Below are 22831 nucleotides of genomic sequence, written 5' to 3'. Positions count from 1 at the left end.
ATATTTCTTGGACAAAAGAAGTTCATTACTTAGTTGCACCATTCTGAAGGAAAGGCAGTTCTGATCCTAAAACAACCTTCTAAATGTAACTGTGGCAATAATAAGTCCTTTCCAAGACAGGTGACCCAATTCCGCCTTTTCCTACCTCCATCCTTCCGCCACAGCCACTTGGAAGGCATTTCGAGTTTCAAATAAGACATTTGAAAATGTCTCTTTGGTTCACGAGCTAAAAAGCCCATGTTCTGCATAAGAAAAGGATGGTCAGACCTTGAGTGTGATCTGGGTTGGGACCTGTGGCAGTATGGGAGCCAGCAAGCTGCCACGCAACAATATGGCGGAATGGAAAGGATCATTTCCCGTGCCCCTTTTAATCAGGGTTTGTTTGTTTGTTTTTTTGTTTTGTTTTTATTTCCGTAGTCTTTTTACCTGTATGTCTTCCCAGGGTGGATCCTTCAAGTGAGTTGTGACAGTAGTGACTGCTCAATCAAGTGTCTTCTCCAGTAGTATTTCATATTCAACAACATTTGCTCGAGACAAAGACAAAAAAGCCACGTCTACAACCTCAGTTGTGTTACATTCAGGCTGCACATATTTCAAGGAGTCGATGAATGAGGTTCATTACTGAAAAAAATTCACGATTGCCACATTTGGAAGAACACGGAACGATTAAAGGTAGGTAGGTGGTTAAATTCAGAGGATGCTGATACCAGGAATGTTGGTCATATGCATTTTAAAAGAAAGAGTAGCAAGCAGCAAATGAAATGCCTTTCCTTAAGGGATGCTCCAATGAGATTTGATCACATGACCTGAAGGCTCAACTAAGACCTAAGTATATTACTACCTTCACACCTTCTAATATTGTTCTTACATTCCTTGATAAGAAAATGGCCTGATAGGCCATATTTTCTTGTTTGCAAAGCAAAACTCTCTTAACGTTAATTTTGAAGCCAAATGGAATGATTGTTTTGTTCAGCTCCCTGTTTAATGAGAGGGACATAAATTTAGATTTGCAAACTTTCAAATTGCCCAAATCAGCTGGAGATGTGGATATACTTATCAATTCTCTGCAACACTGTGAAGCAAGATATTAATAAGGAGAGCAGACCTCTGATGTTTCTAGCTGATGTCAGTTAGAGATTTTTAAATAGCTGCAGGGAAGTCAACAACTTAATGAGAACCATCATAAATATTTCATCTTCCCGGGGAGGGCGCAGCAGTAAATTCCCATCTCAGCAGAGAGATGAACAAAGTGTTCTCTGATTCGAGCAACAGGAATCATAGCAGAAGCCAGCCCCTTTCTTCCAAAGGGAGTTCAGAATGTTAGGGTTGCCTATCACTTTGGTCAGGCGTCAAAGGCCAAGTAGTTCACTTATTTCTTGTAAGATGGAGACAATATTAAACCACAATTGGCTTCTGAATCCAGCAAGACAGCCAGAGTCTTGTACTCTTCCTGTTCCTTCAACTCCCGAGAGAGTGGTTGATCATTCTCCAAATCTCACCCTTAACTGGATCCAAATATATTTTTAAAAGATTTTATTTATTTATTTGAGAGAGAGAGAGAGAGGGAGAGGTAGGCTTCCTGCTGAGCAGAGAACGACATGGGGCTGGAAACCAGGACCTTGGGTTTATGACCTGAGTCCAAGGCAGATGCTTACCCCCGAGTCACCCAGGGGCCCTTGGATTCAAATTTTACCAGGGGATCTTAACTGTGGATTGAGTTAGTGGTAGGTATTTTCTGTGCAACAAAGTAGCAGGTAAGATTGGCTAAGAGATACAAAGGAGAAAGAATGTATTAATAAGAAAGAAAATTTAAAAAATTGGTATTTAACTATTGCATAATAATTGAAGAAACTATATTTTATGGATGCTGGCAGGTAATTTATCAGGCAAAAACTAAAGATAGAGTTTAAGACAGATCATATCTGGTAGTAAAATTATTTTACTTATCTGCCCCAAATATTTGGGGCACTTTTTTAAAAAGTGATTTATTATTATTATTATTTTTTAATGCAAGGCTATGAATCCTCAAACATGTTTGCATAAGTAAAAAATAATTTTAAATGCATTTTTCTTTTAATTTAGGTTGAGAATTCAAAAATTGTATTTAATAAGATAGCATGTAAGATCTACACTCTCCTTCAATCTTATGGCCTGTGAGGGAAGAAAGATGGTGGAGGGCAGAAGGAAGAGGCATCCTTAGAAAACCAGCCCTTAAAATTATTTTTTGTCTAATTATAAAGTAGGACAGATTACACTTATTGTGAACTCCAGACTAATGTAATTCCAATCTATGTTTAAAATGTGATTATACAAATGCAGTGATCTGAAGGGGCACGTGCAGCCCAATGTTTACAGCAACAATGTCCCCAAAAGCCAAACTATGGAAAGAGCCTAGATGTCCAGCAACAGATGAATGGATAAAGAAGGTGTGGTATAATACACACACACACACACACACACACACACACACACACACACAATGGAATACTGTGCAGCCATCAAAAACCTGAAATCTTGCCATTAGCAACAACGTAGATGGAACTAGAGGGTATTATGCTAAGCGAAATAAGTCAATCAGAGAAAGACAATTATCATATGATCTCCCTGATAGGAGGAATTTGAGAAACAAGACAGAGGATCATAGGGGAAGGGAAGGAAAAATGAAACAAGATAAAACCAGAGAGGGGGACAAACCATAAGAGACTCTTCACTTCAGGAAACAAACTGAGAACTGCTGGAGGGGAGGAGGGTGAGAGGGAAGGGGTGTCTGGGTGATGGACACTGGGGAGGGTATGTGCTATGGTGACCGTTGTGAATTGTGTAAGACTGATGAATCACAGACCTGTACCCCTGAAACAAATAATCCATTCTATGTTAGTAAAAATAAAAATAAAAAAAGAAATTTTATGCTGGAAGAAAGTAAAAAAAAAATAAATGTGATCATTGACATACTAACCAATGTGACTATATTGGATGGAATTGTTATGTCTCGTATAAGATGTTTTTGTTTTGTTTTGTTTAGTACAAACAGCTTTCAAATCTATTGCCCCAGTTAACAGAAAATACCCATACTGGTCTTTCTGGATCATGTCTCTCCTATCTGTATATCCCATAGATGTTTTGTTTAAATCTTTGCCCTTGTATTAGTTGTGTCGATTAGGAAAGGAAGAATTCCCCAGCAATGGGGAACTCCCTGGAAATTTGTGTTTCTGGAGTAGAAGGCAGAGGTAGACACATGACAGAAAGAGTGAGCCCCACGGGACGACAAAGCCAGAGATATTTGGAGCAAAGGTGAGTAACACACCACGTCGATAAGCCCGGGTCCAGAGGTGATGGGTCCCGAGATGCTCCTTCAGAGAAATCAAGGCTGGAACATCCCTCAGAGACCAAGCAACCCTCCCCAGAACAAGCCTGATTTTTCTAGAAGGCGAGAATCAAGTCAGGGAGAGAATTAAAGGACAAAGCTTAATGACTTCAGTGGGGAAAAACTTAGGTCGACTGTAGCATAAACAACCTGCTCATAAGGAGAACAGATGTGGCTTCATCCAGTAAGTACCAAATGAAGTGAACAGCTTGCCAGCAGATGGAGTCAGGACTGGTCTCTCAGAAAGGCAGTGTCGGTCCCAACACATGCCAGCACCTCCGTCTTGTTGGGTCACACACTGACCTCTTCTCTCGGACGTTCAGCAGCCTTGAAGCATGACCTGTCCTGCCCAAACGGAGGGTGCTGTGCAGGGTCAGCTTTCCAAAAAATCATCTGCTTTTTGGCCTTGGTTACTCTAGGTATCTCCTCCGAGGCTGAGGGCAGAGCACTGTTGTCGCTCCCACTTTCTCTTATAGCCCTCTCTGATCCACATGTTGGGCAAAGTTTCCTTTTTTTCTATGTGCTTTTGATAGCTTTTAATTTTATTCCAGGATTCTTTCAACTCTTCCCGTTTACCAGTTGTTTCTGTTTTTTTTTTTTTTTTTCTCATACTCCCTATTCATTTGTTTTTGCATCATTCTCATAATCTCTGAGGAGTCTGAGTGGGAGGGAAGGATGTTGTTATTCGTCTTGATACAGAAATCTTCCATTTCGATTGAGATGGCAAATAACAAGGGCACCAAGCATCAGCCTCTTTCCGTTCTCCCCTCCCCCGACAAAGACTCCCCACCTTCTAGTATATTGGAGAAAGAATGGGCATATTGCTGGACATAAAGCCTTGGCTGAACAATGGGAGTAGTCAAGGAAAGAAGTGTGAGGCCCCACTGTCCTCCTGTTGAAGCAAAACCTTGAGTCTGTGTGTGTCATCGCAAGACGGGATATTGAAAACTAGATTTACTCTGCGGCGGTATCAAGAACAAGCCAAACCGGGGCGCCTGGGTGGCTCAGAGGGTTAAGCCTCTGCCTTCAGGTCATGATCTCAGGGTCCTGGGATCGAGTCCCGCATCGGGCTCTCTGCTCAGCGGGGAGCCTGCTTCCCCACCCTCCCAACCCCCTGCCTGTCTTCTGCCTACTTGTGATCTCTTCTGTCATATAAATAAATACAATATTTAAAAACAAAACAAGCCAAAGGATAAAATGCACTTGGTTTTAATTTATTTTTTTTTAAAGCTATGTTATGTAAGAGCCCCGGGGTTTGTTTTCCTTCCAGCATTTATCAACGATACAAAGGTTCCAATCTGAGCCTCTTTTTCTGATTGTAAAAGGCACAGAATCATTTTTAATGACCCAGTGACAGTTTCTCGGTTAGTTTAAAGCAAAAACAGTATTGCAGAGATTTTCTTTTATTGATTTTATATAACCTGAAGTTTGTGAAATGTTGGATTTCCCTCTTTACCTCGAATAGCTCTCATTTGGCAAACTATCCAAATTGTAGACTATCCCTCGTTGAAGGACGATCTCAATGTTTGGCTCGAAATGTACAGACATTGCAAGTTCGGATTTCAGAAGAGAAGGGGGGTGGGGAAGGCTCCAGAGTATAATTTAAATAGGAAGTTGGAATTTAATAAAATTTTTAGTGATTCTGGAAGGTCTCAACAGTGTCATCACTGTGTCATTAAAGAGTGAATCAGAACTCGAAAAAAGTGGCCATCCACCTTCTCAACATGCAGGAAGATATTTGAAATCCTGAGGAGGCTTCAAAAGCCATCAACATTGTGGTTTACAAGCACAACAAGGTAGATAGAAGCAGGTCTTCACAGAGGTCTGATTCATGTAGGGAATTATCACTCATTCCCTTAGGGATTTATCAGTTAATCTAAGGAATCAACCATCACACCATTTTGTCATTCTTTTCTCCACCATACAAAAAACATACCTAAAAGCACTAAACGAGAAAGTTTTCTGACATGAAGAGCCTCTGTTTAGTGAATTTTGGGGGGTTCAGGATATTTTATTTAGGTATGGGAGAAAATCTCCTAGGAAGTCCAAATATTTAAAATCTTTAAACTGAAGATAGCTAATACTTGATACGGATCCAGAAGAGTGTGAAGATGCCGGAGTAGCAAGAAACAACAGACCACAAGAATAAACAGAACAGGAACATCCTGTGATAAATCTGATTTTTTTTCTGTGTGTTGAGGGATCTTTAGCCTCTCCTACTTTCACAGTTGCGGATCTTCTAGATGTCCTCTTCTGCGAAGCTTTGTCTTTTACGAGGCACGTGCTCCTTCCATGATAAGTCTGTCTTTTCCATTCCCTGAAGCATTGCTTGCTCAAAGCCAGCCATTTTTCTCATCCTCATGCACACTTCTTAAATTTAGTGATCTCTTCTTTTGCACATTACACTGAGAAAAACAGATGAAGGCAGGATTTGGCTGCCCACCATGGATGCCAAGTGGACCCATCTTCCTTCTCAATCCGTCCAGCAAAATGCTCCAGCTAGAGTCTTTGAACCCAGGGGAAATGAGGTAAAGAAATAAGGGTGGTAGAGACAGTCTTCTGTGGTGGCCGTGCGGGGAGTCCAGCAGCAGTGACCTCGAGAATCCAGTAGCTGTGGCCATTGCCGCGGATGTCAAGAGTCTTGCATTGATGGTGCTGGTAGTGTGACCTCAAATCAGATGGCTCCTGAGGAGTGACATTAGCTGTGATTTCCCTCTTGCCTAATCTCTGGTTCCTGACCATTTTCTGAGACAAGGTGTGTAGCTTTTCTAGAATTTCTGTGAGCTCCCAGGATCTTTACAAGTATCCCAGTATCTTTTACAGCTGCCAGATTTGATTTCTATTATTTCAGCCAAGAGTGTTAGGTAATCTACAGAACAATTCCTTGACTAAAGCTTTGGCTTGTGAGTGGGACCTTTCTCGAGTTTCTGGGGGTGGCACAAAACTAGGAATGTCCTTATCCATGAGTCATTGTAAAGATTAGTTAGCTTCTCCGCAGAAAGATGACAGGGTGTCCGTGGAATTCATTACCTTAATCCATGGCTTTTTTTCTATGAACTTCACTCTTTTGGCTAAAAGGCATTCAGGAAGGCAGAGGGGTGCACGTCCACTGACGCACGCTGGCTCCTGACTCCACCCAGGAAATCCTCAGGTGTAGACACTCCTATGCCTTTTCCTTCCCAAGGAGTCCGTTTCCACATCACACACACTCTTACAAAGTCCTCTCTGTCTTGCTCTGCAGGTCTATTGTGTATATTTCATACAGTGCACACCTGTCTCTACCTTACCCGCAGCCCCTGCTGGCTAGGTAGTCATGATTTGTAAGGAAGGATCATATCCCTTTTCCCCAGTTGCTCCAAAGCCACCTGAAAACCAGGATTGTGTGAGAAAAGAGGTAGCAGTGGGTCCCAGGATGGGGGAAGCATGCGGGCAGACCGCTGTTGGCTTTTTTCTACCTATCATCTGTGCACTTTGAAGGTCAGACAACGATTTGAGCAGAAATTCTGCTCCAGGGCACCTGGAGCCTGTGAGGTGTCCTCCTTCTCCTGCCAGAGTTTTGTGTGAGTTAGGGGTTGCATTCAAAGTCCTAGGAAGCTCCCCATTTCCATCAGATTCACGTGTCCGCCAGTCACCCACACATGGTGAGTTTATCTTCTCCCCTTCCTGTGGCTTGCTGACTTCAAGAATCTCTCTGTTATAATTCTAGCTTCCCAGAGTCCAGCTCCCTTCTTCCAGCAGTAGAATGGTGGGTCCTTGTGGCCAGCTCCAAGCTGAGCTCCGGGACCCCTCCATTCAAGGGCAATGCTGCAGGCTCTGCTGCCAGAGTGTATGCAGGAGGGATGACAATGTGTCTCACCTGGAGATGTTCAGGTAAGAATGCCACGCAGTTACCACTGTCCTGCCAGATCCAGGGGCACTTTTTTCAGGAGGGAAAGAAAGCATCACAGTTTGTTACCTTCCATCGATCATTTCCAATGGTACCTGCAAATGGTTGTTTCCAACAATTTTGTTCGGTTTTCTGCATGTTTTCTATAAAGGAAAATGATCTGCTCTATGATGCTTTTACTTGGCTTATGAAACCAGACCAATGAATTTCCACATAATGTCAAGTTCTCATATACCAACCAGTGTTTATGCTTTTTTCAGGAAAAAACAAAGTTTTTCTTAATAGAATGTCATCATTATGGACGTATTTTCTTACCTACCTACAAAAGCAGCTTATTTCCCCTTTGTTTTGTGGAATGTTCCAGGCTGAGATGGATGGCTCATTCCCCCAGAGGTATTGTGCAGCTGCAGTATTTCCAAGTATTTCATTTATTGTGAAACTTGGCTGGCCAGATTAGATGAATTCCTTTGAGATACAGCTGCTGCCATTTTTAATGGTGAAAAATTATTCCATTCCCTCTTAAGCCCATCTGCAGACATGGCGTATCATTCTACATGTGCCTAGATTTTTATCCACCCATTTTCCTCCTCCTCCTGTGTGCTTTCTTGATTGCTCTTTTAGTTCTTCTGTTCTGTTACCCTTCTCCTAATAATCAGATTGTATTTGGTTCAGTGCAAGCTATCTCAACTCTTTCAATCGGTGTGACATGGTATGAATAATAAGTAAAAATAAATGAGATTATACTCAATAATTCAATAATTTTCTTCTAAAATTCTTGTACATTTAAGCTAAGAGGCACAGTCACTATATGGACACCTACCGTCTGTGCTTTCTGCATCGAATACTTACAAACATTTCAAGAGCATAAATCACTGACCAGAAACAAGTAAGCCCCTCCATCTATGTTTCTGAGTCTTTTAAAAACAAGTTCCCTTTACTTACCAAGTTCACTCTCACTGGGTTATTGCTGTTATGTGAAATGCAAAACAAAGAAACCATAATCATCTTGCCTAATTTGAGGACACCTCAATCCATCAGTTCAATCTCTTTGAGCCCTAATGGAGGAGGTAGAGTTCTAATATCCTGTTAGAACACTTCTCAACTTCGGTGGTAGTTCACAAATGGCATTAGAGGCTCTGAGAAAAGAATTGAGGTACTTGACTTGGTAGCTTCAAAGGCCTAAATGCAACATGGATCCATTGGGAAGGGCAGACAGCTTGGATCTCCATTTGCTCAAGGGGCCTGTGACATCACCACTAACTCTACAGTTGCCTGTTATCACAACTGAAAGCTGGGGAAGCAGTATTCCACCAAGACTTTACAAAAGTCTTGCCCAGAAGTTTAGAGAGTTTAGAGAAGTGTAGAGCATACGGTTGGGTCTTGACCATCAGAGGCAAGTTGCGTGGTGGTTTTGAGTGCAGAAACAATGCTAACATGGTTTTATCTTGAATTGGGGTATGTGTGCCAATTACTCATTCTCATTAATCTTAACAGCTTCATAGCTTCACAGACCTTCCCTGGTTCCTTGTATTCAAACCTTGCAAACATTCGTCCTTCCAGAACTCTGGCAAAATCTTCCTTAGTGCAGAAAATGGCAGATCAGCTCCCTGCCTCTCTAGTCTGGGGTCCCTTGGCACATCCCTCTAATCCCACAACTCATTTTCCTCCTTCTCTGTGTTCTTTACCAACATCTTCTTTCTGTCCTACTGGAACTTCTTGAAGGAGCCAGGCTCTTTACCAATCTGAAGCACAGAACACAGGTTCTTCATGACATCCCATTTTTTTGAATAACAGATTTACAGCGTAGAGGATCTGAAATCTGTGTTCACATAGAAATAGCCATTTCCCTACATCTGTCTTATAAGCCTCTCTGCTCTTTAAAATCCCTCTTCAGAGAAAACAAAAGAAATGGCCATTTACAAAGGGACCCACAGAGTGTCCAACAAGCACAAACTCAATGTGTCACTGCTTAGACAGCTGCAGCTAAATGACTAGCTGTTGTGGTTTACGGAATGGCCACACACCATGGCCATGGCCATTATACCAAAAATGGGCAAATAATCTTGAGTCCCAGGCTCAGGTCTGGAAAAATGGGCCCTGGGAACTTTTTTGGTCTCCCCTTCCCAATCTTCTTCCTTCAGTTCTCTAGGCAGTAAAATAATGATCTTACAGTTTATTGGTTTTGGTCTTGTCCAGATTGGAATGGGCACTAGGTTATTGAGTTTCATGACTCCCTACCACTCCACTTGCTTTTTCTTTCTCCACCTTGATGACTTGCCATATATCTCCTTCATCCTGTAGGACCTCACTTCAAGGACACCTTGAGGTTTTTTCTGCTTAAAACTTTATGCTCTCCAGCTGCTAGCAAGAGCCAAGAGTCAATTATACTCCTCTGCTCCCATTGTGGTTTTAGGTAATTATATTTGCCAGGCATTTATCATATTCTATTTTCATTCTGGATATATTAGAATCATCATGGGGGCTTTGGAACCAGACAAACTTGGGTTCAGATTCCAGCTCTGCCAAATATGGGATTATAGGTGAGTTACTCCAACTGGCAATCAGTTTTCTTCTGTGAAATGATAATAATTATCCTTTTAAGATTGTCATCTGAATGTCTGTATAGAGATGATTAATTAACACAAGTCCTCTTCCCTCCGCTTCCTGATAGTGTTTGACTTATTTTGCCATTCCTGTAAGTGTGTTGGTGTTTGGTACAGAAGGAGTTCCTAAGTACCTAGTTATTGAAGAAATGAATGAGAAGACCTCTAGGACAGTAGATTACATCTTGAAAGATTCATCTTGAAAGAAGCAGACCACCTTTCTCAACTTTGATCTATATTCCTAGCCATTAATTTTGTGGTTTTCATTGGTAATTCTTTTCTATTTCAATTGAATTTTCAAGTGTTATTGGTGGGGGGTGGGGTCTCAGAAGCTCACAGATTGTAATCAGTCACTGTTGCTCAAATGCCCATTGTCCTTTGGTCCAGCAATGTTCATGTTATTTTCAGCCACATACCTTATGTTGAAGTAAGAACAATCTGTCTCAGATAATTTCCCCCTTACTCTTTCAGATACTCTCCACTTCTCAGAGTACTCACCTGACATTTCCGGAGTGTGTAGTATGTACTGGGATTGGGGGATACAAAGACAAATGAAACATGGCCCTTTCCTTTTGTTGGGGAGGAAAATAAACCATTCCACAACATGCTTCTTTGGCAGAGGGATTATTTTGAACTGCTTATTTTTAAGAAACAGCAGACATAGGAGAAGCTCTGAAAACCAAGTAGAAGTTACCCTTTTGGAAGGGAAATTTACATTTTCAAGGGCAATCTCCCTGTCTCTGCTTTCAGCTGGCACTTGGGGTATTGGCTTCGACCATTTCAGGGAGTTACTCAGTCTTCCTGGTATCTCTTGCTCTTTCTCTTTCTCTCCCCCCCCCTTTTTTTAAATTTAAATCCACCACTGCACTAAAATAAAATCCAATCTCTCTGTTCAGGCTTACAGACCCTCATAAGATGTGACGTCTGCCCACCACTCTGAGACTCCAGCAACATGGAGTCTTTCTGTTCCTTAAACACATCAAGATTGTGAGCGGGCTCGGGAGAGGCTCACCCTCTTCCCCGAATGGGCCCCTTCGGCCTGTGTATTATTTGGAGCTGAAGGCACTTGAAATGCTGTGGGCGCAAGAGAAACTTTTGTCTTCCCTTAACCATGCAGAAGAATCTAAATTGGCAGTGGGCATCTTTGCTAGAATAAGGGTTATAAACAGAAATAACTTTCATCTTAGTGACCCATCTGCATGGTGGGCCAAACATTTAATTGTGAAACATCTGCTCTTCTTACCACCCTGTGAAGTGTGTTCTTGTCCTTTGAAATCCCAGATCCGTTCCCCCTTCTTCTTAGTTCAGAAGGACGTAAAGACCTCATTTTGCCTGTCTTTGGAATTTCCATGTCTCTGTGGATTCTCTATATGTATGCCTATTAAATTTGATTTTCTTCTGTGACTCTCTCTCATGTCAAGTTGATTCTTAGTCCAGCTAGAAGGACTTTTGAAGGGACATGAATCCCCAGCAGTTGTTCCTACCTCAGGACCTTTGCATCTACTTTTCCCTCTGCCCAAACTTCCTTCCCTCAGACATTCCCATGCTTGGCTCCTGATTGTCCTTCAGGCCTCACCTCAAACGCCTCCTCTTCAAAACTATCACCCTGACCACCCAATCTAAAGTAGCTCCCAGTTACTCTCGCTCACTATTTGTCCTTCTTTCTTGGAGAGTCTCCTTTCATTTGATACATTAAACTCCAGCATCTATTCCACCCTCCTTCCAGGGCACTTTCCAGTATTGTAGAGGCTGGAAATTTCTCCTCTCCTTCATTTCAGGGCAACCCCAACCAGTCCGGGGAGTCAGATTTCAACTCACCAGGATAATAAGAATTCTTGGTATTTTTCATGGTCTGTCCTCATGAGTGCCCCGACTGGTGGAAGCAGAGCAGCATCCGCCTCTCTAGAAACTGACTACAAGCTACCTCTCAATCCCCAAAGTGAGACTTAGATCACTCAGGCTTACAGGGGTTAAGACCTCAACTCTAGAATCTCTACTTAATTTAGGTGTGGTGCATTTTTCTTTTTCTTGGACATGAGGAGCAGGAAGAAGACACGAGTTTTAAATCACCAGAAGATCATAAGGCCATTTTGGAATTTATAGAGTGTAGAGTACTAAGCCTCCCCCCTTCAGAATGTTGCATTTCCTCTATGTGACATCATTGGTACTTAATTAGCCCTTCAAGTCTTACACAGCTGTGCATGTTCTTCTTGGATGAAGCAGACGAAGGGTATCTCCTGAGACACTTGGTTCCCACCATCTTAAAGTCATTGCATAATTTTCCTGATGTCTTCAGCATTTGTTATTCAACATAATGTAATACTTGACCTCTCTGGGATCTTGGAAGACAGTGCATTTTTTTTTTTCAATTGTGGGAAAAACTCTTCCCCACAGTTTTACTTCAACATTTTATGAAAGGCTCTATAAATGGTGTAGATCTGGATAAAAGGAGGGGAAACCAACAAGTGGGCTGGAAAGGAATCAAACACGGAAATCGGAATAAGACAGAGCTGGGGACAGGGGGACATAAGCCATGTCTTCAACATTTGGTTGAAAACTGAAGATATTGGTCCATTAGCTGGGGTATTGTTTCTACCAAGCCAATGAATTCACTTTAATTGAATGTTTCCCTTGAATAGTATTTTGCTGGATCTCTACACAACCAAAGGAAAGACAAAACGAACAACAACAACAAAAAAAAATCAAAGGAAGTCAGAAGGATGTTATAGGCTACCAGTGAGATGAGAAGGAAAGGGATGGGTAGAGTAAGATGGACCATAAGAAGCAGAATGATTTGTTTCTAGCACAGTAATGTTCCTTGTCTTCCATGGTCTGTACATATAATGGGCTGTTCCAGGTTAGGGGTAAAAACCACAGAGCTAGTCTGTGCTTATATTTTCTGGTTTCCCCACCAGCCTCAGAGGTGTCAACATCTGCCACAGGCTCACCATCATTTCATGCTTCACCATGCTCTGAGTGGCATGTGAAACAGCAGATGTCCTCTGCAGGTGTGTCAGGTGAAGACAACCCCCCCAGATGTTGGCCCCACACGAAACCACATGAAGAGCCAGCTGGCTTTTCCTGGCAAAGGAGAAAGTACAAATCTTAAGTTCAGGTTTGACAAGATTGTCCCTTTCATTGGTCCACAGCGCTGGTGGTCTGTAACGTCAAGGCTGGATGGATCCACAGGTTGAGTGAAAAGCTGCTTAGTCCTGAAATTCCTTCAGGAATTTCTCTCCATCCTTCAAGAAGTCTCTCCCACTGACCTCTCAGATAATAACTTCAAAGAAGAAAACAGAGCTACTTTGTATGATTTCTTTGGGTTGTGATGTGAAGTCTTCTACAGCTTGTTTGTTTGTTTTGCCTTTCTTTTGGCTATGTAGAGAGCCAACAAAATAGTATTCAAGGGAAACATTCAATTAAAGTAAATTGATTGACTTGGTAGAAACAATACCCCTGCTAATGGACCAATATCTTTATTTTTCAACCAGGTATAGGATGTCAAGGAGACATGGCTTGTGCCTGAAAATAAGTGTTTGGTGTTATGTACAGAAACCTGGGCTGGCCCTTCGGAAATGAGGTGAAACAGGTCCATGCTGATGTGTCCTTGAGAACTGAGGGCCTATAGGAGCGAGAGGGAGCCATCAGGGCAGGCGAGAGCTTCTTGGAGTCACTGATGCTGTTTACAGCTGGACAGCAGCTGGCGCTGTTACTGTGTTTGTCGCTTTGGGTTTTTGAGGTAACCCTCGGAGGTGGGTACTAGTAGCTCCATGCTGGGGACAGTAAACTAGGTGTGCACGGGTAGTAAATGGTAGACCCCAAACTATGAACACTGTATCACCCAGCAACAGTCGCTGAACTGAGTTTTGCTCATGTTTTTGTTCTTAGCTGCATCCCTCAACCACGCAGACTCTAAGCCAAGCGGGGGTGATGGCCCAGAGAGAATGAAGAAATGACCCAAGATGTTGATGGAGATGCGGGTTTATCGGTGGGAGCTTACGCACTGGGCATCCAGGAGCGGCAGCTGAACAGAGCATCCGCCACGGGGATCTACGGGCAGCAACGCTGTGGAGCATAGAACCCACTTCACAGCTGCGCTCCTGTAACTTCTCCCCTTCCTGCATGGGCCGCGTTCCCAGGAGAGCAAAGCCTGCCCTCTGGATAGTCTTCGTTGCAAAGGAGCCCCTCCAGGTTGCCCACCCCCAGAACCCCAGACCTCACTGAACGCTGAACAGCATGTTCTTTTGCACACTCTGCCTGATGGGAATCCAGAAGGAGAATGGGATCCCTACCCTCTCAAGGTAGCGATTGAAGGCGCAGTCAGGGTTTGCTTGCACAAACCAGCCTGTGGGCACATACCACACGCCAGCCCAAGATGAGCAAAGGGACCTTGGGAAATGAGCGTGGGGAGGGGGCAAGCTTTCCAGAACAGAATTTTCCGAACTGCTAAAAGTTACTGGAGTCTGAGAGGGTCAGGGATTCCATAGGGAAGAAAGGACAGGTAAAGTCAGAAGTAGGGTGGGAGGCAATCATCTCCACCACTCAGAAAATCTTGTCTACATTTTATGCCTGGTAATCACACCCCATATTTTTTGGAAAATAAAAACAAAAACAGGGGCGCCTGGGTGGCTCAGTGGGTTAAGCCACTGCCTTCGGCTCAGGTCATGATCTCAGGGTCCTGGGATCGAGCCCCACATCGGGCTCTCTGCTCAGCAGGGAGCCTGCTTCCCTCTCTCTCTCTCTGCCTGCCTCTCTGCCTACTTGTGATCTCTGTCAAATAAATAAATAAAATCTTTAAAAAAAAAAAAAATCTTAAAAAAAAAAAAAAAAACAAAAACAAAAACAAAAAACCCAAAGCAACACTGTTCCAGGAAATGTCTGTTTGCCACCACCTTTAACTTCCTTAATCATCTGTGGTGTTTTCTTTCTTTACATTTGGCAACAGGTTGATGAAAGCAGTGAACTAGCTGTTATATCAGAACGTTTTTTCAATTTCATTTCAATGAATTTGTGAATAGGGAGGCCACTTTGTCAAGAAAAAGACACGTGAAAATACCTGAAATGGAAAATGTATTTCAAAACTGCACATATATTTCCCACCAACTTCATCATTTGACTTGTTACTATACGGATCAATATTCTTAGACCAAGTGGAAAATACCCACAAAAGATCAGTTTAAAAAAAAAAAAAAAACAGGCAACTCTAAAACCTTGATTTTAAAACACAATGAAAGTGGGACTTCATTGACTCACACAAATTTTAAAAGTACAATAAATTCCTAATGGCAAGTGTCAGACTATGTCTATATTATTGATAGTGTTACCAGCAGATATGTTTTCAAATATATTGATATCAGATACTATGGTCAATGATGGCTTAGTATTTTTAGCCATAAGAATATACATGGAAATCTATTTTAAAAAGTATGATTTTTTGACATGGTCCTTTAAAGTTCTTACTAAAAGATTAGCTTCACCGAGTATCAAACTTGTAGTAGAATAAATGTATGGACTTCTGAGCCTAGGTTAGAAAAAAGTATTTTAAGGTTTTCAGAAAAATGGAAGCAGGGAGACCCGCAGAGACACAGAAGCAGTGACTGGGAGGTGGGCTAAGCCACGTACCTCTGTCCACATAGTGGCTGCAATTGCCCAGCCCTTGCTCCTACTGTCCACTACAGGAAGAACCATGTCAGTGTTTATAATATAATATAATTCTGAAAATATGACATTAATGCTGTAAAAATAGCTGTCTTCAAAAACAACCACAGGCTTGAATGGAAACATAGGCTATTTGGAGCTTCAAGGGTCTTCCTGTGGGAGAAGCTTCCACTTCACTGAAAGGTCAAGTTCTTCATCAAAGTCATCCAGCTCCTGCTCCTTCGAGAGCTCCAGGAAAACCTGAGATGGACAAGAAATGAAGAGAGAGAGAGGTCACACTACCTTCTGTCGCTCTGAGTGAGTGCAAGGCGTATGCACACGGTGTCCTTTTATAGTGCCCGGATGAAACAGAGTCACTCACACCGACCCACCTGCTCCAGTGTGGACTGGGAGAGGCTGTATTCCTCCAAGTCGAAGCTCTGTTTAACTGCAGAAGGACAGATGGACGTTAGGAGTTCATCTATTTTTATACCCAAATGGCCTTAGAAGTCAGCATACCGTACAAACAGCAATTTTTAAAAACATCTTAAATAAAAAAGTTTAGGTAAAAATATTCCTGTTTTAAGTATGGCAATGCAGTTCGAAATACACCCATCCATTCACATGGGTTTGGGGAGGAAAGTACGTATGCTATGCTCATTTAGCACAGTGTTGGAGAGTTCTTTTTTCTTTCTTTCTTTTTTCTTTTTTTAAGATTTTATTTATATATTTGACACAGAGAGAGGTCACAAGCAGGCAGAGAGGCAGGCAGATAGAGGGGAGGAAGCAGACTCCCCACTGAGCAGAGAGCCCGATGCAGGGCTCGATCCCAGGACCCTTGGATCATGACCTGGGCCAAAGGCAGAGGCTTTAACCCACTGAGCCACCCAGGCGCCCCTGTGTTAGAGATTTCTATTTAAGGAGAAGACAGTGCTGAAAGGTTTCCTTCCCAGTACATGTGACCCAATTCTTCTGCGCATTCAGGTATAGCGGGGAGGAAGACACGTTTTGCAAAAGGGAAGCCCCAGAAGATTATCGAGAAAGATGTCTGAGGTTTCCTGGGGAGCAGATACCCTTTGCGACCCTCTTGCCATGGTGACCGCTTGCTTCTAACTGAGTTGAAAACCTTTCTCCTTGACCAGAATAGATGGGAAGGGTAGTCACAGCCCTGATAGGAGGCCGCAGCCTGGATATGTCACCAACAGTACCAGGCCAGTACTGGTCACAGTGCCAGTCTGTGGAGTGTTGGTGTGATCACATGGTCCAGAAAGTTGGGGTGCTTGGCTTAGAGAATGGCAACAGGGTGTCACTGGGACCATGAATGCTGTTGGCAGGAGTACAAAGAGTCTTCTAGAACCAGGACACTTGACTCTCTTCCCCAGGGAAGGTGACAAGCAAGGAGAAAGATCATTGAGTCATGACAATGGAAAAAACATAGAGGGAGGGAGATCTGGCCAGCACAGTTAGTTCAGAGAGGCAGTTAACGGGCTCAGGTGGCAAGACAAACAGGAAGCCGTAATGACAGACACAGTGTGGTCAGATGCGAGATGCAACAGACACAGGAAGATTGTTTTAATGACCAGACAGGAGGCCAGTTTCTTCATACACAACCTAAAGCCATAAAGTAATGTACAAGTCCCTATAAAATTAAATTGTAAATATGCATCATGCATCAATGTTCCCAAAGAAAGTATCCTCTTTGAATGCTTACAGGACTTAATTTTGACTTAGGTTTTCCATATAGATATATGGAAATATATATAGATAGATATAGATAGATAGATAATACATATAATATATAGATAATACATATATCTATATGGAAAACCACCACCAAGCAAAAGTAAAATCATTCCCATTACCCCTCTGCCCATCAACACCCCAACATTGATTTTTGTGCCCCTAAAATTCAACTGAAGATTTTTAACTTTAAAAATTAATACCTTAGAGGTGCCTGGGTGCCTCAGTCAGTTAAGGATCTGACTCTTGAATTTAACTTGGGTCAGATTCTCAGGGTCGTGAGATGGAGCCCCATGTTGGCTCTGTGCTCTGGAGGGCGTCTGCTTGAGATTCTCTCCCTCTCCCTCTGCCCCCTCGTTCTCTCTCTCTCTCTCTCTCAAAATAAATAAATAGACAAAATCTTTACAATAAACACCTGAGTTCACATTCCATTTCTGTCAGGCTGATAGATTAGTCTATAATCTGGAATTATCTGCTTTCTGGGATTTATTTCCAAGTTTATGGCTCTTACCCTTCTCCAACATGAAGAAAGCTTGTGCTAAAGGTCGCACGTCTTCCACTGGCAGTTTATAGACCATCACAGAGGAGTACCTATGGGGAGAGGAGCAGGGCTGAGGCTGATGCCACCCCGTGTAGGGACAGGTGGGCTGCCATCCTGTCTCTGGTTGTTATTCTGGTAAAGAAGAGTCAGTGTGGGGCAGGCAAAATGCCCAGGGCGAGGCGGTTCACAAGGAGATCCCAGGGGTGGGAGAGGCTCCTGTCCTTGGCTCCTGGGATCGAGAGGGCAGATGTAGTGTAGATGAAACACAGACCCTTGCCAAAGTTGTCTGCTACCTTCTCTTTTCAGCTGAACAATTGCTTCTCCAGCTTCATCTTCCACCAGGGACTGAAGCCCTGTCGTTTCTTAAAGTCACTCTGCGCAGGTGGTGGTCTAAGTCTTTTCTACAGAGAACCTTACCTCTCCAAACAGGTCCCATGCTACTCCAACTACTTTCCTAATTTAGGACGATATTGTTGAGTCTCCGATGAGGACTGGAAATCACCAGGAATTTAGCACCAAATAATGTTCAGCAACAAGTTTTTAAAAATAATTTGTTTGCCAGATTAACAGTTGTCCTTTTATCATTTGAAAATCAGGAAGATTTCGATTTCATTTCATCAAATACTATTTCCTCCATGTATGGGGTGATCATTCTCATCTGTTCTGCTACTCCCTGTGCTTTTATGACCTATTTCTGTTCAGTCATGGGCTGTGCACTAAGGTATACTATGGCTTCGATAGTTATACTCCATGTAGAAATACATTTTCCCACCATATTGTTATGACTTCTTATTACTCTTTTCAGTTTTCTCCCCTAACTCCTACATCATATGTCTTCTACAGTAAATTCTAGATGTTAAAAATGATCCTAAAATTGATCTTTGAGTTTTATTGTTTGATTTTCCTGAGAACTACCCCATGACCAGACTGTGAATAAAATTGGACGTGTTAATAGATTTGAAAGAAAATAATTAGCTTTCTGTCCTACCGATGCCCCTGGTTAGATTTGTCATGTGACCTAACTTCTCAGTTTCCTATGCTTAAAGATAAGAGCCAATTCCATTTATTAAGGTCCTTGTAGGGTCCAGACTCTCGTAATGCTTTTTTTGAAATAATCTCATCTTTCACTGGAAAAACAGTATCTACCATGGAAAGTCAGTGAGGATTAAACAAGATAGCACGAGACCAGGCAGCTAGTAGGACCTGGCAGCTAGTAGGACCACCACACATGTTACCCCTGATTTTCCATCAGCTCCCCTCTTTAATTTAGTTTCTGCAGTATCCATATCTTTTAGGTTTCCTTTTGGGCTAAATGTGCACTCTACTGAGGACAAATGCATGAAACCCACAAGGAAAAGTTGACATTAAGTACCAGATCAAACCCAGCATCCATCTTTACCTTTCCTGCCGGGCAGCCCGGGGAAAAACCCTCAGAATTTCCTGATGGAGGCTCTCCCTCTGTGCCAGGGTCTTCACCTTCATCTCCAGCAGGTAATTCTTGCCAAATTTACTCTTCAGGTGTTGGATGGAACCGATACATCTGAAGGTCAAGGAGCATGAGGTTGTCACCGAGAGGGGAAAGAGACGGGACACACAATGTTTGGGACTTTTGCCGTGAGGGCTGTCTCCAGGGCGTCACTGTTAGACCCAGATACAGCAACCACAGCCGCACTGGGCACAAACTCTTCCCGCCATATACCTGTGCATGTGGGGTGGGGGAACTTGGGGGGATGGGAGGGTTGGGGGGGGGAGGGGGCAAGTGTGTAGGCGGGGACATCACCCCACCTCAGCTTCCCGGAAACCATGATGGCCACGCGGTCACACACAGCTTCAGCCTCTGCCATGTAGTGGGTCGTCAGGAGGGCGCCCCTCTCTGTGTCTTTAACGGTGGCCCGGATCGCCTGCCTGCATCGTCAAAAGACCATTTGCAATTAAGAAAGCCTTCTAATTAATCACAAATGGGTGGAGAAAAGAATTTCGAACCGGCATGCATTGTGAGTAATAAGCAAAAGGAGCTCAAGCAAAGGATGACCTTTGAGAGAGGGCAGGTGGATGAGGAAAGGTGAGCCACGTAAGGGCCGGTGAAGGCAATGGGGAAGCCGTCACCGAACACGGAGTTTCTCACGAGGTTGTGTTGAGAGAGAAATGCTGAGCAAGAGATTGTTCCTGAGCCAAGGAACAAAGAGACAGAATTCAACCACCGAGGTGTCACAACCTAGTAGGAGAAAATACATAGTCCTACTGACACTGAGTGTGTCTCGGTCCTGCCAATACTTGCTTTTAGTTCAATGGTGAAATATTACCAGGGAGAGGGTTTGGGCTTGTTCTGCCAAATATTGTACTATGTACAGTATTAATGATCCTGAGAGGTGGTCTCCCTGCCACTCCCCCATTAAGAAGCAGTTTAAGGGACCATTTTTCCACAAGTAAAACAATTCACAAATTTCCTGCAAGGCGTGGGGGCTGGGCGTGACTGGGTAGAGCCCCTCACCACATTTGCAGCTGCCCCTCGGGGTCCATGCCGGTGGAGGGCTCGTCCAGAAGCACCACCGACGGGTTTCCCAGGATGCTCAGTGCGAAGCAGAGCTGCAACGAGAGGGACAGCGAGTCTGGCACCGACCGGGGGTGCGCAGAGTGACGCCCAGCCCCCCTCTTACCTTCCTCTTTATTCCCACGGATAAAGCCTTCACAGGCTGCTTCAGCTGGTCCTGCAGCTTGAGCGCATCTGCCAACCTGGAGGAGACACAGTGGAGCTTTACAGCAAGGAAGCTGGCGGGAGGGCGGATCCCGCGGCACAGGGATGGGGAGCAGAGCTCAAAAATGCAGTTTGGAAAATAGATACCAGGCAATTAAAAAAAAAAAAAAAGGTTTTATTTATTTACTTGAGAGAGAGAGAGAGCATGGGACAGAGGGAGAGGGAGGAGCAGACTGCCCGCTGAGCAGGGAGCCCAACGTGGGGCTGGATCCCAGACCGTGACCACAGAGAAAGGCAGCTGCTTAACGGACTGAGCCACCCAGGTGCCCCAATTCCAGGCACTCTTAAACAGGCTGGTTTGATCCCTCCAGATGGATAGCTTTTCCTTTTAAAAGACTCAAAGCCCATTTCATGATTTCTAAATAGGTCTCTGATAAATACTTTACACTTAAATTTTAGGATTTTTGATAACTTTCACCAGTGGCTACTATTTTTATATTTACTATGAGAAGAAAATTAACACTCTGAAGTCCAGGAAACCAGTTTCTAGCAGGGAATCTACGCAGTGTGATCTGGGTCAGAATTCAATCTCCTGTCTTGGACCGGTGGTGAAGCTCCTCACCCCCAACACCTGTAGGTAGAGAACAGGTGTGACTCCCACCCACCTGGCGATGGTGACTGCTGCATCCACTTTCCTCAGCCCTTTGATGGCAGCAAACACCTCCAGGTGCTCCTTCACAGTCAAACTGGGCCACAGCACGTTCTCCTGGGGACAGTACCCCAGAAAGCCTGGGGAGGCCTCGCCATTGCTGCCTTTTAGTAGCACCTGCAGGGAAAAGTTCCCTCTCAGCCCCTGCCCTCTGGGTTTGTTTGTCCTGCACTTCCCAGCGGCCTCTTTCTCTTTACAAACCTAGAAAAACTAGAGGCTCTTTAAGTCCTAATTGGGCTGAGTAATCTATAATCATTCTTGCTGGAGAGAGGTTGTCAGAGAGTAAACACATGAAAACAAATGTGTGTGCACCCTCTAAGCTGAAAGATCAAGAATCTTGCAAATATGTCTTGCTATCGCAGTCAACAGATTATATCTATTTTTTTCAAAAGATTTTATTTATTTGTCAGAGAGAGAGAGAGAGGGAAAGAGAGCGAGCACAGGCAGACAGAATGGCAGGCAGAGGCAGAGGGAAAAGCAGGCTCTCTGCTGAGCAAGGAGCCCGATGTGGGACTCGATCCCAGGATGCTGGGATCATGACCTGAGCTGAAGGCAGCTGCCTAACCAACTGAGCCACCCAGGCGTCCCTATATCCATTAAAACACACACACACACACACACACACACACACAGTCAGGAAAGAAATCTATGAATTTATGAACATAATTCCTCACTGTTGAACGCACTCAGTGAGTCCATGTTTTCTGAGCACGTAACAAATGTGCTGTCTGCTTTGGATGCAATGGGAATGGATTAGCCAGCACCCTTGTTCCTTGCGAGTTTTCATTCTGCTGAGCAAACTGGACAATAAGCAAGTAGGAAAATGAGAGGCTGGAATACAGACAGCTCCTAAGTGATGATGTAAGGGAAGTTGCCAGGATGCTGGGGGCGGGGACTAAGAGGATCCTGGGGGCGGGGACTAGCAGGATGCTGGGGGAGGAGACTAACTAACATCACTAGGGAGGATGATCAGAAAGGGCCCTTCTGCTGAGGGACCACTAGAATGACAGGGCACCTGCCTTGGAAAAAGCCCAGATGAAAGGAATTTGGAGCAGAGCAAAGCCCTGTGTTGCAAAGAATCTCCATCTGTTCTTAGACCCAAGGCAAAGCTGGAGGCCCGGCTCAGCATTGAGGAAGGGATGTGACAATCAGCCCCTTGGGAGGAGCCAGGGGTTTCGGGGAGGAGGGTACTTCAGCCTTAGTACAGTAAGAGGTTGTTGAAAATATTGAAGTAGGACAATGATGTTGTTTATAAAGATCACAAACTGCTGATCTGATTAAAGCTAGTTTCATGACACCCAGAGTTCACTTTGTTAAATCAGATCTTACTTACCTTTTAAATAGTTCATTACCATATATCTATGAACAGTTACACCTTTTTTTTTTTTTTTTTTTTTTTTTTTTGGCCCATGCTGAATGAGAACTAAAATAATGATTTAGGGTCCAGATGGTGATTGAATTAGAGCATGGTCTCCATTGAGCTCAGTTAGGTCTGAGTGAGACACCAACATCCCTGAGTGTCCCCGATCACTGTCCCATGCTCCAATCTTGGCTTCGGAGAGGTGAAGATTTATTTTCCCCTCCCTCTTTGGTGGGATATTTGTCAATCACATTCCTGGAGGTCTTTTCCCTTCTGGGCTTGAACACCACCCCACC

General features: G+C 43.6%; 1 protein-coding gene and 1 long non-coding RNA gene across 5 annotated transcripts in view; one reads left to right on the top strand and one right to left on the bottom strand.

Annotated features, from left to right (window-relative positions):
- The first annotated feature begins 438 nt into the window (after positions 1–438).
- LOC131816687 (uncharacterized) lies at positions 439–14465 on the top strand. Its single transcript, XR_009348143.1, has 3 exons — positions 439–672; positions 13345–13605; positions 13742–14465. It is a non-coding gene; the product is annotated as an uncharacterized LOC131816687 (long non-coding RNA).
- Positions 14466–14906: 441 nt separating this feature from the next.
- The window catches only part of LOC131815695 (ABC-type organic anion transporter ABCA8-like), an 82267-nt gene continuing 74342 nt past the window's right edge, over positions 14907–22831 (bottom strand). For 3 of the 4 annotated variants that reach the window (XM_059147526.1, XM_059147527.1, XM_059147528.1), the window contains 8 exons: positions 21132–21292; positions 20429–20504; positions 20263–20357; positions 19557–19676; positions 19171–19311; positions 17742–17821; positions 15883–15938; positions 14907–15751 (listed from right to left, as the gene is read on the bottom strand). In XM_059147526.1, coding sequence (XP_059003509.1) covers positions 15653–15751; positions 15883–15938; positions 17742–17821; positions 19171–19311; positions 19557–19676; positions 20263–20357; positions 20429–20504; positions 21132–21292 — 828 coding nt within the window. In that variant the 3' untranslated portion in view covers positions 14907–15652. Of the gene's footprint in view, positions 15752–15882; positions 15939–17741; positions 17822–19170; positions 19312–19556; positions 19677–20262; positions 20358–20428; positions 20505–21131; positions 21293–22831 lie in introns of those variants that run through there. The other variant, XR_009347818.1, reaches the window with a different exon arrangement.

This window comes from Mustela lutreola, chromosome 15 (genome assembly GCF_030435805.1).
Source record: "Mustela lutreola isolate mMusLut2 chromosome 15, mMusLut2.pri, whole genome shotgun sequence".
Classification (NCBI taxonomy): Eukaryota; Metazoa; Chordata; class Mammalia; order Carnivora; family Mustelidae; genus Mustela; species Mustela lutreola.
Note: the sequence above shows the minus strand (reverse complement) of the source record. Positions and strands in the feature narration are given on the sequence as shown.